The sequence below is a fragment of the Ovis aries genome, chromosome 7 (assembly GCF_016772045.2).
Source record: "Ovis aries strain OAR_USU_Benz2616 breed Rambouillet chromosome 7, ARS-UI_Ramb_v3.0, whole genome shotgun sequence".
Lineage (NCBI taxonomy): Eukaryota > Metazoa > Chordata > Mammalia > Artiodactyla > Bovidae > Ovis > Ovis aries.
In genome coordinates, this window is record NC_056060.1 from 83,889,821 (window position 1) to 83,902,443 (window position 12,623).

Sequence of the window (12,623 nt, forward strand, 5' to 3'; positions counted from 1 at the left end):
TCCCAGTCACTCTTCACTACAGACAGATTGACTGAGCTCCAGAGGAAACAGGACGGTTCACCTTCCCTGCATGGGTAATTGTCGCCCTCCTGCAGGAAGTCCACCTGCTCACTCATGCAGATTCAGAGGCCCTACTGACTAGGAGGAAGACCTGCTCAGCACCCAGGGAGAAGAAGAGAAAGGCAGGAGGCAGGGCCAAGGGTCAGAACACAGGCTTCCTGCAAAAGGACATGGGCCCGGAAGTGGAGGGTGAAAATGAATCTCCTCTGAGGTTGTTTGGTCTGCAGAAGACTGGGTCCATCAGAGCCCTCTGTTCCAGGGAAGCAGTCACCTCTCACAGCCAAAACTTCACCCTACAGGTCCACATGAGGAAGACATACACAGAGCAGAGGGTGTTTCAAGGGTGTGTGTGCTAGGAGATACCCAGAACTCCTGGGCAATCTCAGGAACACTGAGATAAGGCTCATCTCAGGAAACAGGGCAACCAAGAACCCCTAGTTGGGTTGTGGTGATACCAGGCTAAACTATTCTAGAAGCTCCTGTTTAAAAACAGAACTGGAGAGAACAAGGCGGAGGTGGAAGAAATGAAGGTTCTAGGGCCACCAGCTTTGGCCAGCAGCCTGGCCTGCCAGTCCTGGCTGAGATACCGGAAGCAAGATGGGCAAAGCCATTGGGAATGAGCCACAAGTCTGCTTCAGGGATGCGAGACTCAGGGATGAAGAGAAAGAGATGGAGGCAAGTATCCTCCTCTAAGACCACACCGAGGAAAAACGGAGTCTTTGGACCTCTCCTGCAGGGTCAGACAACATCAGAAGGAGATTAGACTTCGTGGGAGCAAAGGGCTCTGAGCTCTGCCCTGCCCCAAGTGTTCTGGGCACACCTGCGGAGGTGGTGCCGGAAGTGCATCATGTTGGGCATTAGGAGACCTGTGGGACAAATCCTGCTTCACTGAGAATTCCAGCTCTCACTTTTTGGGTCGTGGTGGGCTTGTGCCTCCTGGTCCCTTGTGGTTGGGTGGGGCAGGAGGACTAGTGCTGCCCAGTAGCTTTGAGTGGATATCATGTGTGTAATTTATGGGCCCAAACACTTATTTGTGTGCAACCCTGCAGAGTGCTCTTTCTTTCTTCCATGGACAGTGGCCACATTCAAGATGCTCTTCCTTTAGCCTGGTTCAAGATGAGAAGATGCGGACCAGGACCCCCGGCACACCCATGATGGATATGTGGCTTTGGTCAGATATCAAGTCTGCTATGTCCTATACGACACTAAGATTGAGGCTGGTTGTTACTGCAGCATAACCTGGCCTATCCTGGCACACTGCCACGGGCTTCCTTCCACAGGCCAGAGCCCCAGCCAGTGATGTTCATGCCTGGGAGGTGGGGGTGGTGGGGGGCAGAGGGTCAAAGCAGCCCCTAGTCTCTACCTCAACCAGGGCGGGCCTTTTCTAAATGGGGGCCAATATATCAGAGCCACTAGCCAAGCCAAGGATGAATCCCTGTTAAAAGCACAGGCTCTGAAGTCACCAGATATCCTGAGGATGTCCCACCAACCTTTCGGTGCCTGGACGAGAGCCAGATGTTTTTTGCCTAGTCTAGGGTTTAAATTTTAACCTAAGATTATGGTATGTTTTGGTAAAGGTTTTACCCTGGTTGTCGGGGGGCAGGAGCTGTCTATCTTTTTAATGGCTGTATTCCTGGCCCATGGCTGGGACACAGCTGGCGCTCAAGAAATGTTTGCTGACCAAAGAATGAGACCATGTGATTCACTAAAGTTTCACATCCTCTTGGTATGAGGCTGCGAGAAAGACCCCAGAAGACCCCGGGAAACAGGCACCCCAGGGACCAGTTTGCCAGCCTGCTGTCTGTATACCGGGCAGATGGTGGAGCTCCTCTAACCAGCGCTGCAGTCTCTGCTTGAGGAGATGGAAGGGTACTGTGAGAGCACACAGTGGGCACGGTGCTCCTGCAGGGGCTGGACCCATGGGTGACCTTGGGGGTAGGTGGAGGACAGCGGAGCCCTGGCAGTCTGCAGGGGGACCTAGCCCCTCTCCGTGGGAACCCAGAGTCCCGAGACGACGGAAATGCCATGGAGACTTTGGACGGGCTGCTGTCCAGACCACTCGGGCCCTTCACCAGAGACTCTGAGTTTAAGTGGAGAGAGAGTGGTTTCTTAGTTGGAGGAAGAAGAAAGAGGGAGGGGGAAATTGACTGAGCTCCCAGGGTGATGGGCTGGGGCTGTGGTTACGGGTGGAAACCTGGAGGAGCGTGCAGGCTACATCAGTCTTGCTTTCAACAGACTCAAGAGTGTCTGTCCTGGGCCAGGAACCCAGCCTGACCTCCCAGCCAAGCTGTGTGTGTCTGGGCCCTTTCCTCCGGGAGGGAAGGAGGTGATCCAGAGGCACGGGTTCGGGCACTGGGGGAGACAAGACATGAGAGAGAACGGGCTCCCCTACTTGCTGCAGGGCTGCCTGTGCCCTTCACATGGCTGTTCGGCAGGTTAACCAGAGCCCCTGCCATGGGCGTTATGGTTTCCACCTCCAGACACTGAGACAATAAGCCAAGCCCATATCTGTCTCCACCAGAGCCTGTGCCCTCAATGTGGACTGGTTAGTATAAATTTGAGACTTCAGATGTCCTTGAATTTTCCTAGTTCATTTCCTTTGGTTTTACTTTTTAATCAGGTTTCATGCCAAATGAATAATGTTGGATGCTTAAATGAAGCAATCTGTTGAGACCCTAGTCCAGCACCTGGCACTTATAACAGGCACCCATCAAATGCCAACTCCCTTCACTCTTTCTTCTCCTGGAAAATGCCAGACTGTCTGTGGTTCAGTAAGCTCATGAGGACAAGGGGAGTGGGGTCTGGTTTTGATCACAGTGGGCCTGACTTTAAAGAGGGAGGCATTGAGAGGGGGAGGTGAGACGCTGGGGATTCAGACAGGGATTTGTCTGTCCTGCACCTCCTAGTGACCTCTCCCCTGGACTCTGCTTCTGTAGTAGCTGCATTGGGAAGCGGGGGTGGACTCCCTTCACCAGACACACAGGCTCATCTCTTACTTCCAGGATCTTCTGAATCCAGGCAAGCCCTGGCCGTGGGAAGCCAGGAGGCAGAGAGGAGTCTGCACCTATCTTTGGATCAAGGGCAGGACTTCCTTCCAGAGAGAACTTTGATTTACTCTCCCCCATTCTTGTCTCAGCCAGTTGGGAGCACATGACCCAGGCCTTTTGTGAGCCTTTGACACCCCAGCCTGGCAGGGAGGTGAAAGTGGCAGGGCTGCCGGGAGCTGGCATGATGGTGGCAGGTTCAAGCCAGTCTGTGAGGACATCAGTGGGCAATGTCACAGCCAACTTGCGATATTGGGAAAGGGGGCTGGGATGAGGGCTCATTCATTCATGTTTTTCAACCAGCGTGTATTGGCCCAGCGCATGAACACTTGTCAGGTGTCCGCACATAGCCGTCTAAGGATACAGCCCAGCTTACAGCCTGACAAGCTTTAGCCAGCACATCAAGCCTGATGCCTGAGGCACCTCCCAGATATCAGCCTTCCTTCTACCATGCAACTCAAGTGGTGGGCAGAGGTGCACAGAGGGGAGCCCCTAGGATCTCATGTATGCAAAGTTACTGGGCTTCTATGCTGTCAGGGCAGACAGGATGCCAAAATCCCACTAAGGGAACAGAGAGGCTCCTGGAATCCTAGACAGGTCTCTCTGTGCACAGGAGTGGGCTCAGGGGTAAGCTGGAAGGGGAGCTGGTGCTGGGCAGTGCATGGGGAGGGACAAGGAGATGATGGGGAGGGATCAGGAGATGATGGGGAGGAGCCAGGAGATGATGGGGAGGAGCCAGGAGATGATGGAGAGGGACAGGAGATGGTGGGAAGAGATCAAGAGATGATGGGGAGGGACCAGGAGATGATGGGGAGGGACAGCAGATGGTGGGGAGGAGCCAGGAGATGATGGGGCCGGCAGCCCATTCCTTACCTTGGCAATGTCCTTTCCTGACCATGATGTAGCCCTGGTCACACTCACAGTGGTAGGAACCCTCCGTGTTGGTGCACCGACCCCGGCTGCACACCCCTGGCTGCTCACACTCATCTATGTCTGTGAACACACAGAAAATCTTGAGTTGGGGCCAGCCCTGCAGGGGGTCCTGGGGCATCCCCTCAGAGGCCAAGGTCAAGGATGCACATGATGAAGCCCAGACAGGGAAGACATCCTTGCCAGAGCCATGAACGGCAGGGGCTCCGAGGCCAAGTCAGACTGACCTAGCTCAGGCCTCTGCAAACTCATGCGTTCCCTTCTCCCAGGGAAGGTGGCTACTTTGGGGGCCCTTGGAGACCCTCACTGTCTCCTCACTCCAGTGCAAGGGCTGGTCTTGAGGTCAGGTGGCAGTGGATATGCCACTATCCGAGGAGGCGACAAAAGTCCCCCTCTTGACCCCAATACATCCCCCAGAGCTCTGCTCCTAGAGTTCTTAGGGGCCTTCTTAAAGGTTAGTGAAGTCGCTCAGTTATGTCCAACTCTTTGCAACCCCATGGACTGTAGCATACCAGGCTCCTCCATCCATGGGATTTTCCAGGCAAGAGTACTGGAGTCGGTTGCCATTTCCTTCTCCAGGGGATTGGCCCAACCCAGGGATTAAATCCAGGCCTCCAGCATTGCAGGCAGATGCTTTACTGTCTGAGCCACCAGGGAAGCCCAAGGTTAGGGATTGGGATTCCCTGGTGATCCAGTGGTTAGGACTTGGTCCTTTCACTGCCAGGAGCGTAGGTTCAATCCTTGGTTGGGGAGCTAAGATCCTGCAAGCTGTGTGGAGCAGCCAAAAAAAAAAAAAAAAAAAAAGGTTGGGAATTAAGCAGCCAGTGAGAGACAGTATCTTAGGCAGCTGTGGATCTGTTCCCGTGGTTTCTTCTATTGTCCCAAAGCATAATGGGGCCCTATAATGGCTTGAAAGCCCAAGCCTGGTCGTGCCTTCCTCTTTAAGGCCCCACCAGGGTTCCCTGCTGCTCAGACTTCCTCACAAGGCCTCACCACAGCCTTGCTGTGTTTGCCGATCCCCACTGGTCTAGCCTCCCCACTGGTCTAGCCTGTAAGCCTTCATTCACACAAATGCCTCTGCTTGGTTTGATGGCCAGCAGAAACTTGCTCCAATTTCAAGGATGGATTCAATTTATCAATTCTAGATGGCTCTGGCCCATCTTTGCATGAAATGTTTCCTAGGTATTTCTAATTTTCTTGAAGAGATCTCTAGTCTTTCCCATTCTGTTCTTTTCCTCTATTTCTTTGCATTGGTCACTGAGGAAGGCTTTCTTATCTCTTCTTGCTAGTCTTTGGAACTCTGCATTCAGATGCTTATATCTTTCCTTTTCTCCTTTGCTTTTCACTTCTCTTCTTTTCAGAGCTATTTGTAAGGCCTCCCCAGACAGCCATTTTGCTTTTTTGCATTTCTTTTCCATGGGAATTGTCTTGATCCCTGTCTCCTGTACAATGTCACGAACCTCCATCCATAGTTCATCAGGCACTCTATCTATCAGATCTAGTCCCTTAAATTTATTTCTCACTTCCACTGTATAATCATAAGGGATTTGATTTAGGTCATACCTGAATGGTTTAGTGGTTTTCCCTACTTTCTTCAATTTAAGTCTGAATTTGGCAATTGGGAGTTTGTGATCTGAGCCACAGTCAGCTCCCAGTCTTGTTTTTGCTGACTGTATAGAGCTTCTCCATCTTTGGCTGAAAAGAATATAATCAGTCTGATTTCGGTGTTGACCATCTGGTGATGTCCATGTGTAGAGTCTTCTCTTGTGTTGTTGGAAGAGGGTGTTTGCTATGATCAGTGCGTTCTCTTGGCAAAACTATTAGCCTTTGCCCTGCTTCATTCCGTATTCCAAGGCCAAATTTGCCTGTTACTCCAGGTGTTTCTTGACTTCCTACTTTTGCATTCCAGTCCCCTATAATGAAAAGGACATCTTTTTTGGGGTGTTAGTTCTAAAAGGTCTTGTAGGTCTTCATAGAACCATTCAACTTCAGCTTCTTCAGCATTACTGGTTGGGGCGTAGACTTGGATTACTGTGATATTGAATGGTTTGCCTTGGAAATGAACAGAGATCATTCTCTTGTTTTTGAGATTGCATCTAAGCACTGCATTTTGGACTCTTTTGTTGACCATGATGAGATCAAATTGCCAGCATCCATTAGATCATGGAAAAAGCAAGAGAGTTCCAGAAAAACATCTATTTCTGCTTTATTGACTATGCCAAAGCCTTTGACTGTGTGGATCACAATAAACTGTGGACAATTCTGAAAGAGATGGGAATACCAGACTACCTTACCTGCCTCTTGAGAAACCTATATGCAGGTCGGGAAGCAACAGTTAGAACTGGACATGGAACAACAGACTGGTTCCGAATAGGAAAAGGAGTACGTCAAGGCTGTATATTGTCACCCTGCTTATTTAACTTCTATGCAGAGTACATCATGAGAAACGCTGGGCTGGAAGAAGCACAAGCTGGAATCAAGATTGCAGGGAGAAATATCAATAACCTCAGATATGCAGATGACACCACCCTTATGGCAGAAAGTGAAGAGAAACTAAAAAGCCTCCTGATGAAAGTGAAAGAGGAGAGTGAAGAAGTTGGCTTAAAGCTCAACATTCAGAAAACGAAGATCATGGCATCTGGTCCCATCACTTCATGGGAAATAGATGGGGAAAGAGTGGAAACAGTGTCAGACTTTATTTTGGGGGGCTCCAAAATCACTGCAGATGGTGACTGCAGCCATGAAATTAAAAGACTCTTACTCCTTGGAAGGAAAGTTATGACCAACCTAGACAGCATATTGAAAAGCAGAGACATTACTTTGCCAACAAAGGTCTGTCTAGTCAAGGCTATGGTTTTTCCAGTGGTCATGTATGGATATGAGAGTTGGACTGTGAAGAAAGCTGAGTGCTGAAGAATTGATGCTTTTGAACTGTGGTGTTGGAGAAGACTCTTGAGAGTCCCTTGGACTGCAAGGAGATCCAACCAGTCCATCCTAAAGGAGATCAGTCCTGGGTGTTCTTTGGAAGGAATGATGCTAAAGCTGAAACTCCAGTACTTTGGCCACCTCATGCGAAGAGTTGACTCATTGGAAAATACTCTGATCCTGGGAGGGATTGGGGGCAAGAGGAGAAGGGGATGACAGAGGATGAGATGGCTGGATGGCATCACCGACTTGATGGATGTGAGTTTGAGTGAACTCTGGGAGTTGGTGATGGACAGGTAGGCCTGGCGTGCTGCGATTCATGGGGTCGCAGGGAGTTGGACACGACTGAGCAACTGAACTGAACTGAACTGAACTGATGGCTCTGGCTATCCCCCCCATTCCCTGCCCACCACAGTCAAATTAATAGAGGACTCGCCTTTTCCCCCCACCCCCACTCCCAGCAATGGTTCAACACTTCACAGAGGCTCTGTGCAGATGAGATAAGGTCATCCAGGTGAAGGGCTTAGCACAGTGCCTGCCCGGCACGAGGTAAGCGGTGAATTATTATTATTGTGCTCAGTCTCCAAGTCGTGTCCAACTCTCCGCGACCCTGTGGACTGTGGCCCGTCCATGGGCTCCTCTGTCCATGGGATTCTCCAGGCAAGAATACTGGAGTGGGTTGCCATTTCCTTCTCCAATTATTACTTTTAGTATTATTCTAGCACTAAACCTACTCCATAGAACCCAAGCCCCTCTGCCTGGCATGTGAGCTCTCTCATGACCTGGCCCCTGCCTGGTTCTCTTATCGTGGTTCCTGCCTCCCACACGCCTCCTAGCCTCAACAGCCACATAGAACCTGCTTCTGGGCTTCTGCCTGCTCTGCCTCCTTGCCTGGAGTGGCTTCACACCCACCTGCTTGGCTGTCTCCTTTCCATCTCTCACTGAGGCTGCCCTCGCCCTTCCAACCCACAGGGCCCTTCCCGAGGTTCCCTTAGGGATGAGTAGGGATGAATAACTGCTTCCCCCCACTCCCATGACTTCTGAGAATGTGCCTTATTATTCCCATGCCCTTAGTGCCTAGCCCAGAACCCCCAGAGTACCTATTGCATGAGTGGGATTATAAGCATTTGTTTTCAGACAGTGTTTTCATCTGAGCAATATCTCATAACACTTCAGTGCAGAGTGGAGTCACTAGTAGGAGGTGTAAAATGTGCACTCCGAGGCCCACGTCCAGAGGTTCTGATCCAGTAGTACTGGGGCGGGCCTAGGAACCAGCATTCTAATAGCTCTCCAGGCAATTCTGAAATAACCGGTCCTCACTTTGGGAAGCTCTATTCCCAGCGGAAGAGGAAAGGAAACTTGCTAAAGAACTCACTAACTGCTGGGGCCAGGATGACTGCTGGATGAATAAGGCTGGGAAAATGGACTTGTTCTATGGAGAAAAATGGAAGTGGAAAAGACTCAGTCTTAACACCCATACAAGGATGGACTCCAGATGGATTAAAACATGTTGTGAGGGACTTCCCTGGAGATCCAGTGGCTAAGACTTCACACTCCCAAAGTGAGAGGCCGGGGCTGGGTCCATGATCGGGGACAACAACTAAGACCCAGCACAGCCAAATAAATAAAATACATAAGCAAATAAAATACATAACTAAGTAAATAAAAAAACATGTCACGAAAGGCAAAACTGTAACTGTAATAAAGGAAGGTGTAGAATATATTTGTGACTTATAGTGGGGAAGGAATTTTTACATAAATCCCTCAAAGCATAAAAATAAAGCAAAAAAGGTAAATTTCTATACACCAGAACTAAGAATTTCTGTTCAAAGAAGGATACGTGGATAAGGCCAATGGGCAGAGGACAAGAGGTAAGAATTATCATATCTAAACCCAGGCAAGTATCTGGAATATATAAGGAACTCCTAAACAGCCACAAGGGAAAACAGGAATGACCACTGAACTGAGCAAAAGATGATGACAAGCAATTCCTAGGAAAGGAAACCCAACGGCTAACATATGAAGAGATGTTCATATTTACCAGTAAAGCGAATGTTATTTTAAATATTTAATTTAAATTATTATTTAATAATAATTATTGTTCAGTCATGTCTGACTCTTTGTTACCCTATGGACTGTAGCCCACCAGGCTCCTCTGTTCATGGGATTCTCCAGGCAAAAAATGCTGGAGTAGGTTGCCATTTCCTCCTCCGGGCGGGGGTAGGGGGGGAGGGCAGGGCGGGGAGGGGGGAATCTTCCTGCCTGGGTCTCCTGCATTGCAGGCGGATTCTTTACCGCTGAGCCATTGGGGAAGCTCAAATATTTAATAGTCAAATAATTTGTTCTCAAAATTGTAGTGGTTTCTGTTAATTAGATAAATTAATGAAATAATTTATAAATAAAAATATTTAAAATAAGGAGGATACTCTTTTATGAGAGTAGCAACATTTAGAAAATGGATGTTATTGGATGAGGCCTCATCAGGTGGCAGCCATGCCCTATTGGAGAAGCTCTGAGAGCTGACCTTGAGCCTCCGGCCTCCTCCTCCAGCTGGTAGGCTGACAGAGACATCCAGGCACCCAGGCTGGCATGTGGCAGGTCCCCTTGTCTGGGTCAGACCTGGTGACACCCTTCCCTGCAGCAGCCACTGCCTGTCCCGGGCCAGCACCTTGGGCTGGGCCTGCAGGGAGCAGTGCCTCCGGCCCACAGCACTTGCCAAGGCTGCAAAGCCCACCAGAGAAGCCCCTTAGCCCCCAGGCCTCTGCCCTCGATAACTCCAGGCTGTTCTGAGCACTGCTGCCTGAGTCACCTCCCTGAGAGCCGGCTGACCGCACCGCCGCCCTCTGCTCGCAGACCTCTGCTGGCTGCCGCTGTCTGCGGGACGGCAACCAAGCACTTCAGCCTGGCGTGGGTTCCCGCCACTTCCTCCACATACCGGGCGCTACCATCACTCTGGATTTATTGTTATTCCCGGAGTGCACCAGGCTTGTTCATGGCTCTGCCCTCTGCAGAAACGCTTCCCTTCCCCCGAAATACCCTCCGCTTCCTCTTTTCCTTTACCGTGTGTGTGTGTATGTGTGTGTGTGTATGTGTGTGTATGTGTGTGTATGTGTGTGTGTGTGTGCTGGAAGCAAACCATGCTTTGGGGCCAGGATGATTTTGATTCTGCTTCCAGCTCAGCCACGGCTCTAGGTGTGAGGTCTCTGGGTGTTTCAATTCACCTCTCTGAGCCTCCGTTTGTTAAACTGTGAAATGGGGATAAGGGTTTCTACTGCATGGGGTTGGGTGGGATGATGAGCGTCACAAAATAAAGGGCTCTCGATGGCGCTGGCACATGAGAACAGCTCATTAAACAGTAGCTGTTATTATTCTGGCCCCACTCAAACATCCTTGTGGGAAACCTTCGCACTTTCTTCCACACGGAACCAGTGCGTCCGCATTCCACAGTGCCAGAGTCCACGCCTTACTCAGCGCAGTACCCCTAGAGCTCACACGGCTCCCGGGCCAGAACCAGAAACGCGAGTCCTGAGAACAGCAGGGCCATTCTCCAGGTGAAGGATTCCGACTGGGTTATGAGTCTTACGGCACTGCTTAGAAACCACTGCACCCTATTCTCTGTAAACTCGTTGGTGAAAATGTAAGTGGAGTGTTTCACATGCGGTATAAATGCTGCATATTAAAGGGCCTTTGTTGGAAGCGTCCTTGTCCAGAGGCCCCATGCAGAGCTTCCCAGGGAAGCTTAAAGCTTGTAGGCATCTCCCAGCAAAGGTGCCCCTGCTCCCCAGGCTGCCAGGAGTACTAATTGGTGTCCTTACAGGTCACCCTCTGTACCCAATGGGAAAGAAACTCCTTGTCACTCAGAATTTGGGGGCCTGGCTGCTCATCTTCATCTCTAGCCATGTCCCTGGGTTTCCCCTCATACTCCTGGCTTCCGTCACAGTTCCTTGGAGTGTTGGTGAATATTTTGTTGCCTTTCAGATTCATACCCCTCCATCTGGTCTCAGCAACCTCAGCCTCAGTGCAGGCTGCTTCCTCCCAGGTCCAAGTCTGAGCCCTGGTCTCAGTTCCTGCGGTCCCCCCATTCCCCACACTGCAGTACTGTGATCCTCCTCCACCCAAACACCACCTGTGGGGTCCTGTACCCTCCCAGGGGCAAGGGCGGCTCAGCTTACCTTGGCATTCCTGTGTGGCCCCCGAGGCGGCCAGCTTGTAGCCCGGGTAGCAGAAGCAGGAGTAGGAGCCCACACGGTTGACACAGCGTCCCCTTCCCTTGCAGGGGTCCCTCAGACACTCATTGTCATCTGAGCAGAGGGAGACGGGGAGGGCAGTCAGGGAGGTCCTCCTCTGGGTACCTCTGAGCCACTTGCCATGCTAAGGGCTGGATAGGGGATGGTGCTGTGGGGCAAGGAGGGGCTGAGGGAGCAGAGGAGACTCGGGAGACGAAAAATCTCTGAGCCTGGGAACCTTGAAGTCCGTCCATCGGGCTCATTCAGGAACGAAGGGCCCCTCTCTGCCCTGTGTCCCTCTGATCATTTCCTTTCTCCTTCAAGGCACAGCAGATGCGTCTCCCTTGTATAAAATACTGGGGGAGTGGATCAGGCCCACACTGGATTATTTATGTGTTGTGCCTCCAAACCTCTCCCCCAGGGATGGCCGCGGTGGAGGCAGCAGGTCAGGCTTCCGTCTGCCATGCAGACAGCAAGATGACCAGTCTGAGGGGTGGTTGATCTCAGAGCCGAGGGCGCCAAGTAAAAGGAGTTCTTTTTCTGGGCTCCAAGGCCCAGGGGTGGCTTCCCACTCTCCTGAAGACTCCTCAGATGGTCCTTCCAGAGACCAGCCTCCCCAAGGTTAAGGTTAGCTTTGTCCACGGGGACTGCGGCTCCTCTGCCCACCAACCACACAGCACTGCTTGGACTTTCGGCTGCCTTGGCCTCTGGACTGGCCCCCAGCTCTGCCCCCACCCACCCCAGCCGCCGAGTGAGCCCCAGCCGCCCGCGTGGACACCTGTGCAGTAGGCCTGACTGGGGTGTAGCCGGTAGCCGGGGCTGCAGACGCATCTGTATCCATCCGGGAGGTTCACACAGGTGCCCGGGCCACAGATGTTGGTGGCCCCAGCAGCACATCTGTCAATGCCTGTGGGAGACAGCACAACTGAGGCTGTGGCGGTGTGGGGCCGGGTGAGGGCAGTGGACTGGGATGGGGGAGGGTGGGGCAGGGCATGCGAGCACAGGAGCCTCACCCCAGCCTTGGCTGGGCCCTCGCACATCCACGTGCAGCGAGGCCTTGTATAAGACCCCACGCATGGCCCCTCTTCCCAGGGACCCGAGCCATACCAGGATGGAGCGTGCAGTAGCGCATCCTTCTGACCGAGACCCAGGGGTTCCAGTAACCTGTGTCCTACGTCCCAGCAAAGGGCCTCCAGCCCTGAAGTCCCCAGGCTGACCTCACCCTGAATACAGGGTCAGTTCTCACCCAGAGCGAGGGCTTCCCTCCCCTGGTACACCTTGCCCAGTTTCTCCCAGACAGGCAGACAGATCTGGTGAGTAGGGTCTTGGGAAAATTGCCAGGTGATGAGGGTAGAGGTGGGCTGGGGCCAGCTAAGCAGGGCCTTGAATGCCACATTAAGACAAGCTGGTAAGAAAGGGGGTCATGGGAGTTGGGGTA

General features: G+C 51.8%; 1 protein-coding gene across 3 annotated transcripts in view; it reads right to left on the reverse strand.

Annotated features, from left to right (window-relative positions):
- The window catches only part of LTBP2 (latent transforming growth factor beta binding protein 2), a 111,945-nt gene that overhangs the window by 17,389 nt on the left and 81,933 nt on the right, over window positions 1–12,623 (reverse strand). For all 3 annotated transcript variants that reach the window (XM_042252771.2, XM_027972022.3, XM_042252770.2), the window contains exons 16-18: window positions 11,964–12,092; window positions 11,132–11,260; window positions 3,978–4,097 (exon numbers count right to left, since the gene is read on the reverse strand). In XM_042252771.2, the coding sequence (XP_042108705.1) occupies window positions 3,978–4,097; window positions 11,132–11,260; window positions 11,964–12,092 (378 nt within the window). The remainder of the gene's footprint in view (window positions 1–3,977; window positions 4,098–11,131; window positions 11,261–11,963; window positions 12,093–12,623) is intronic.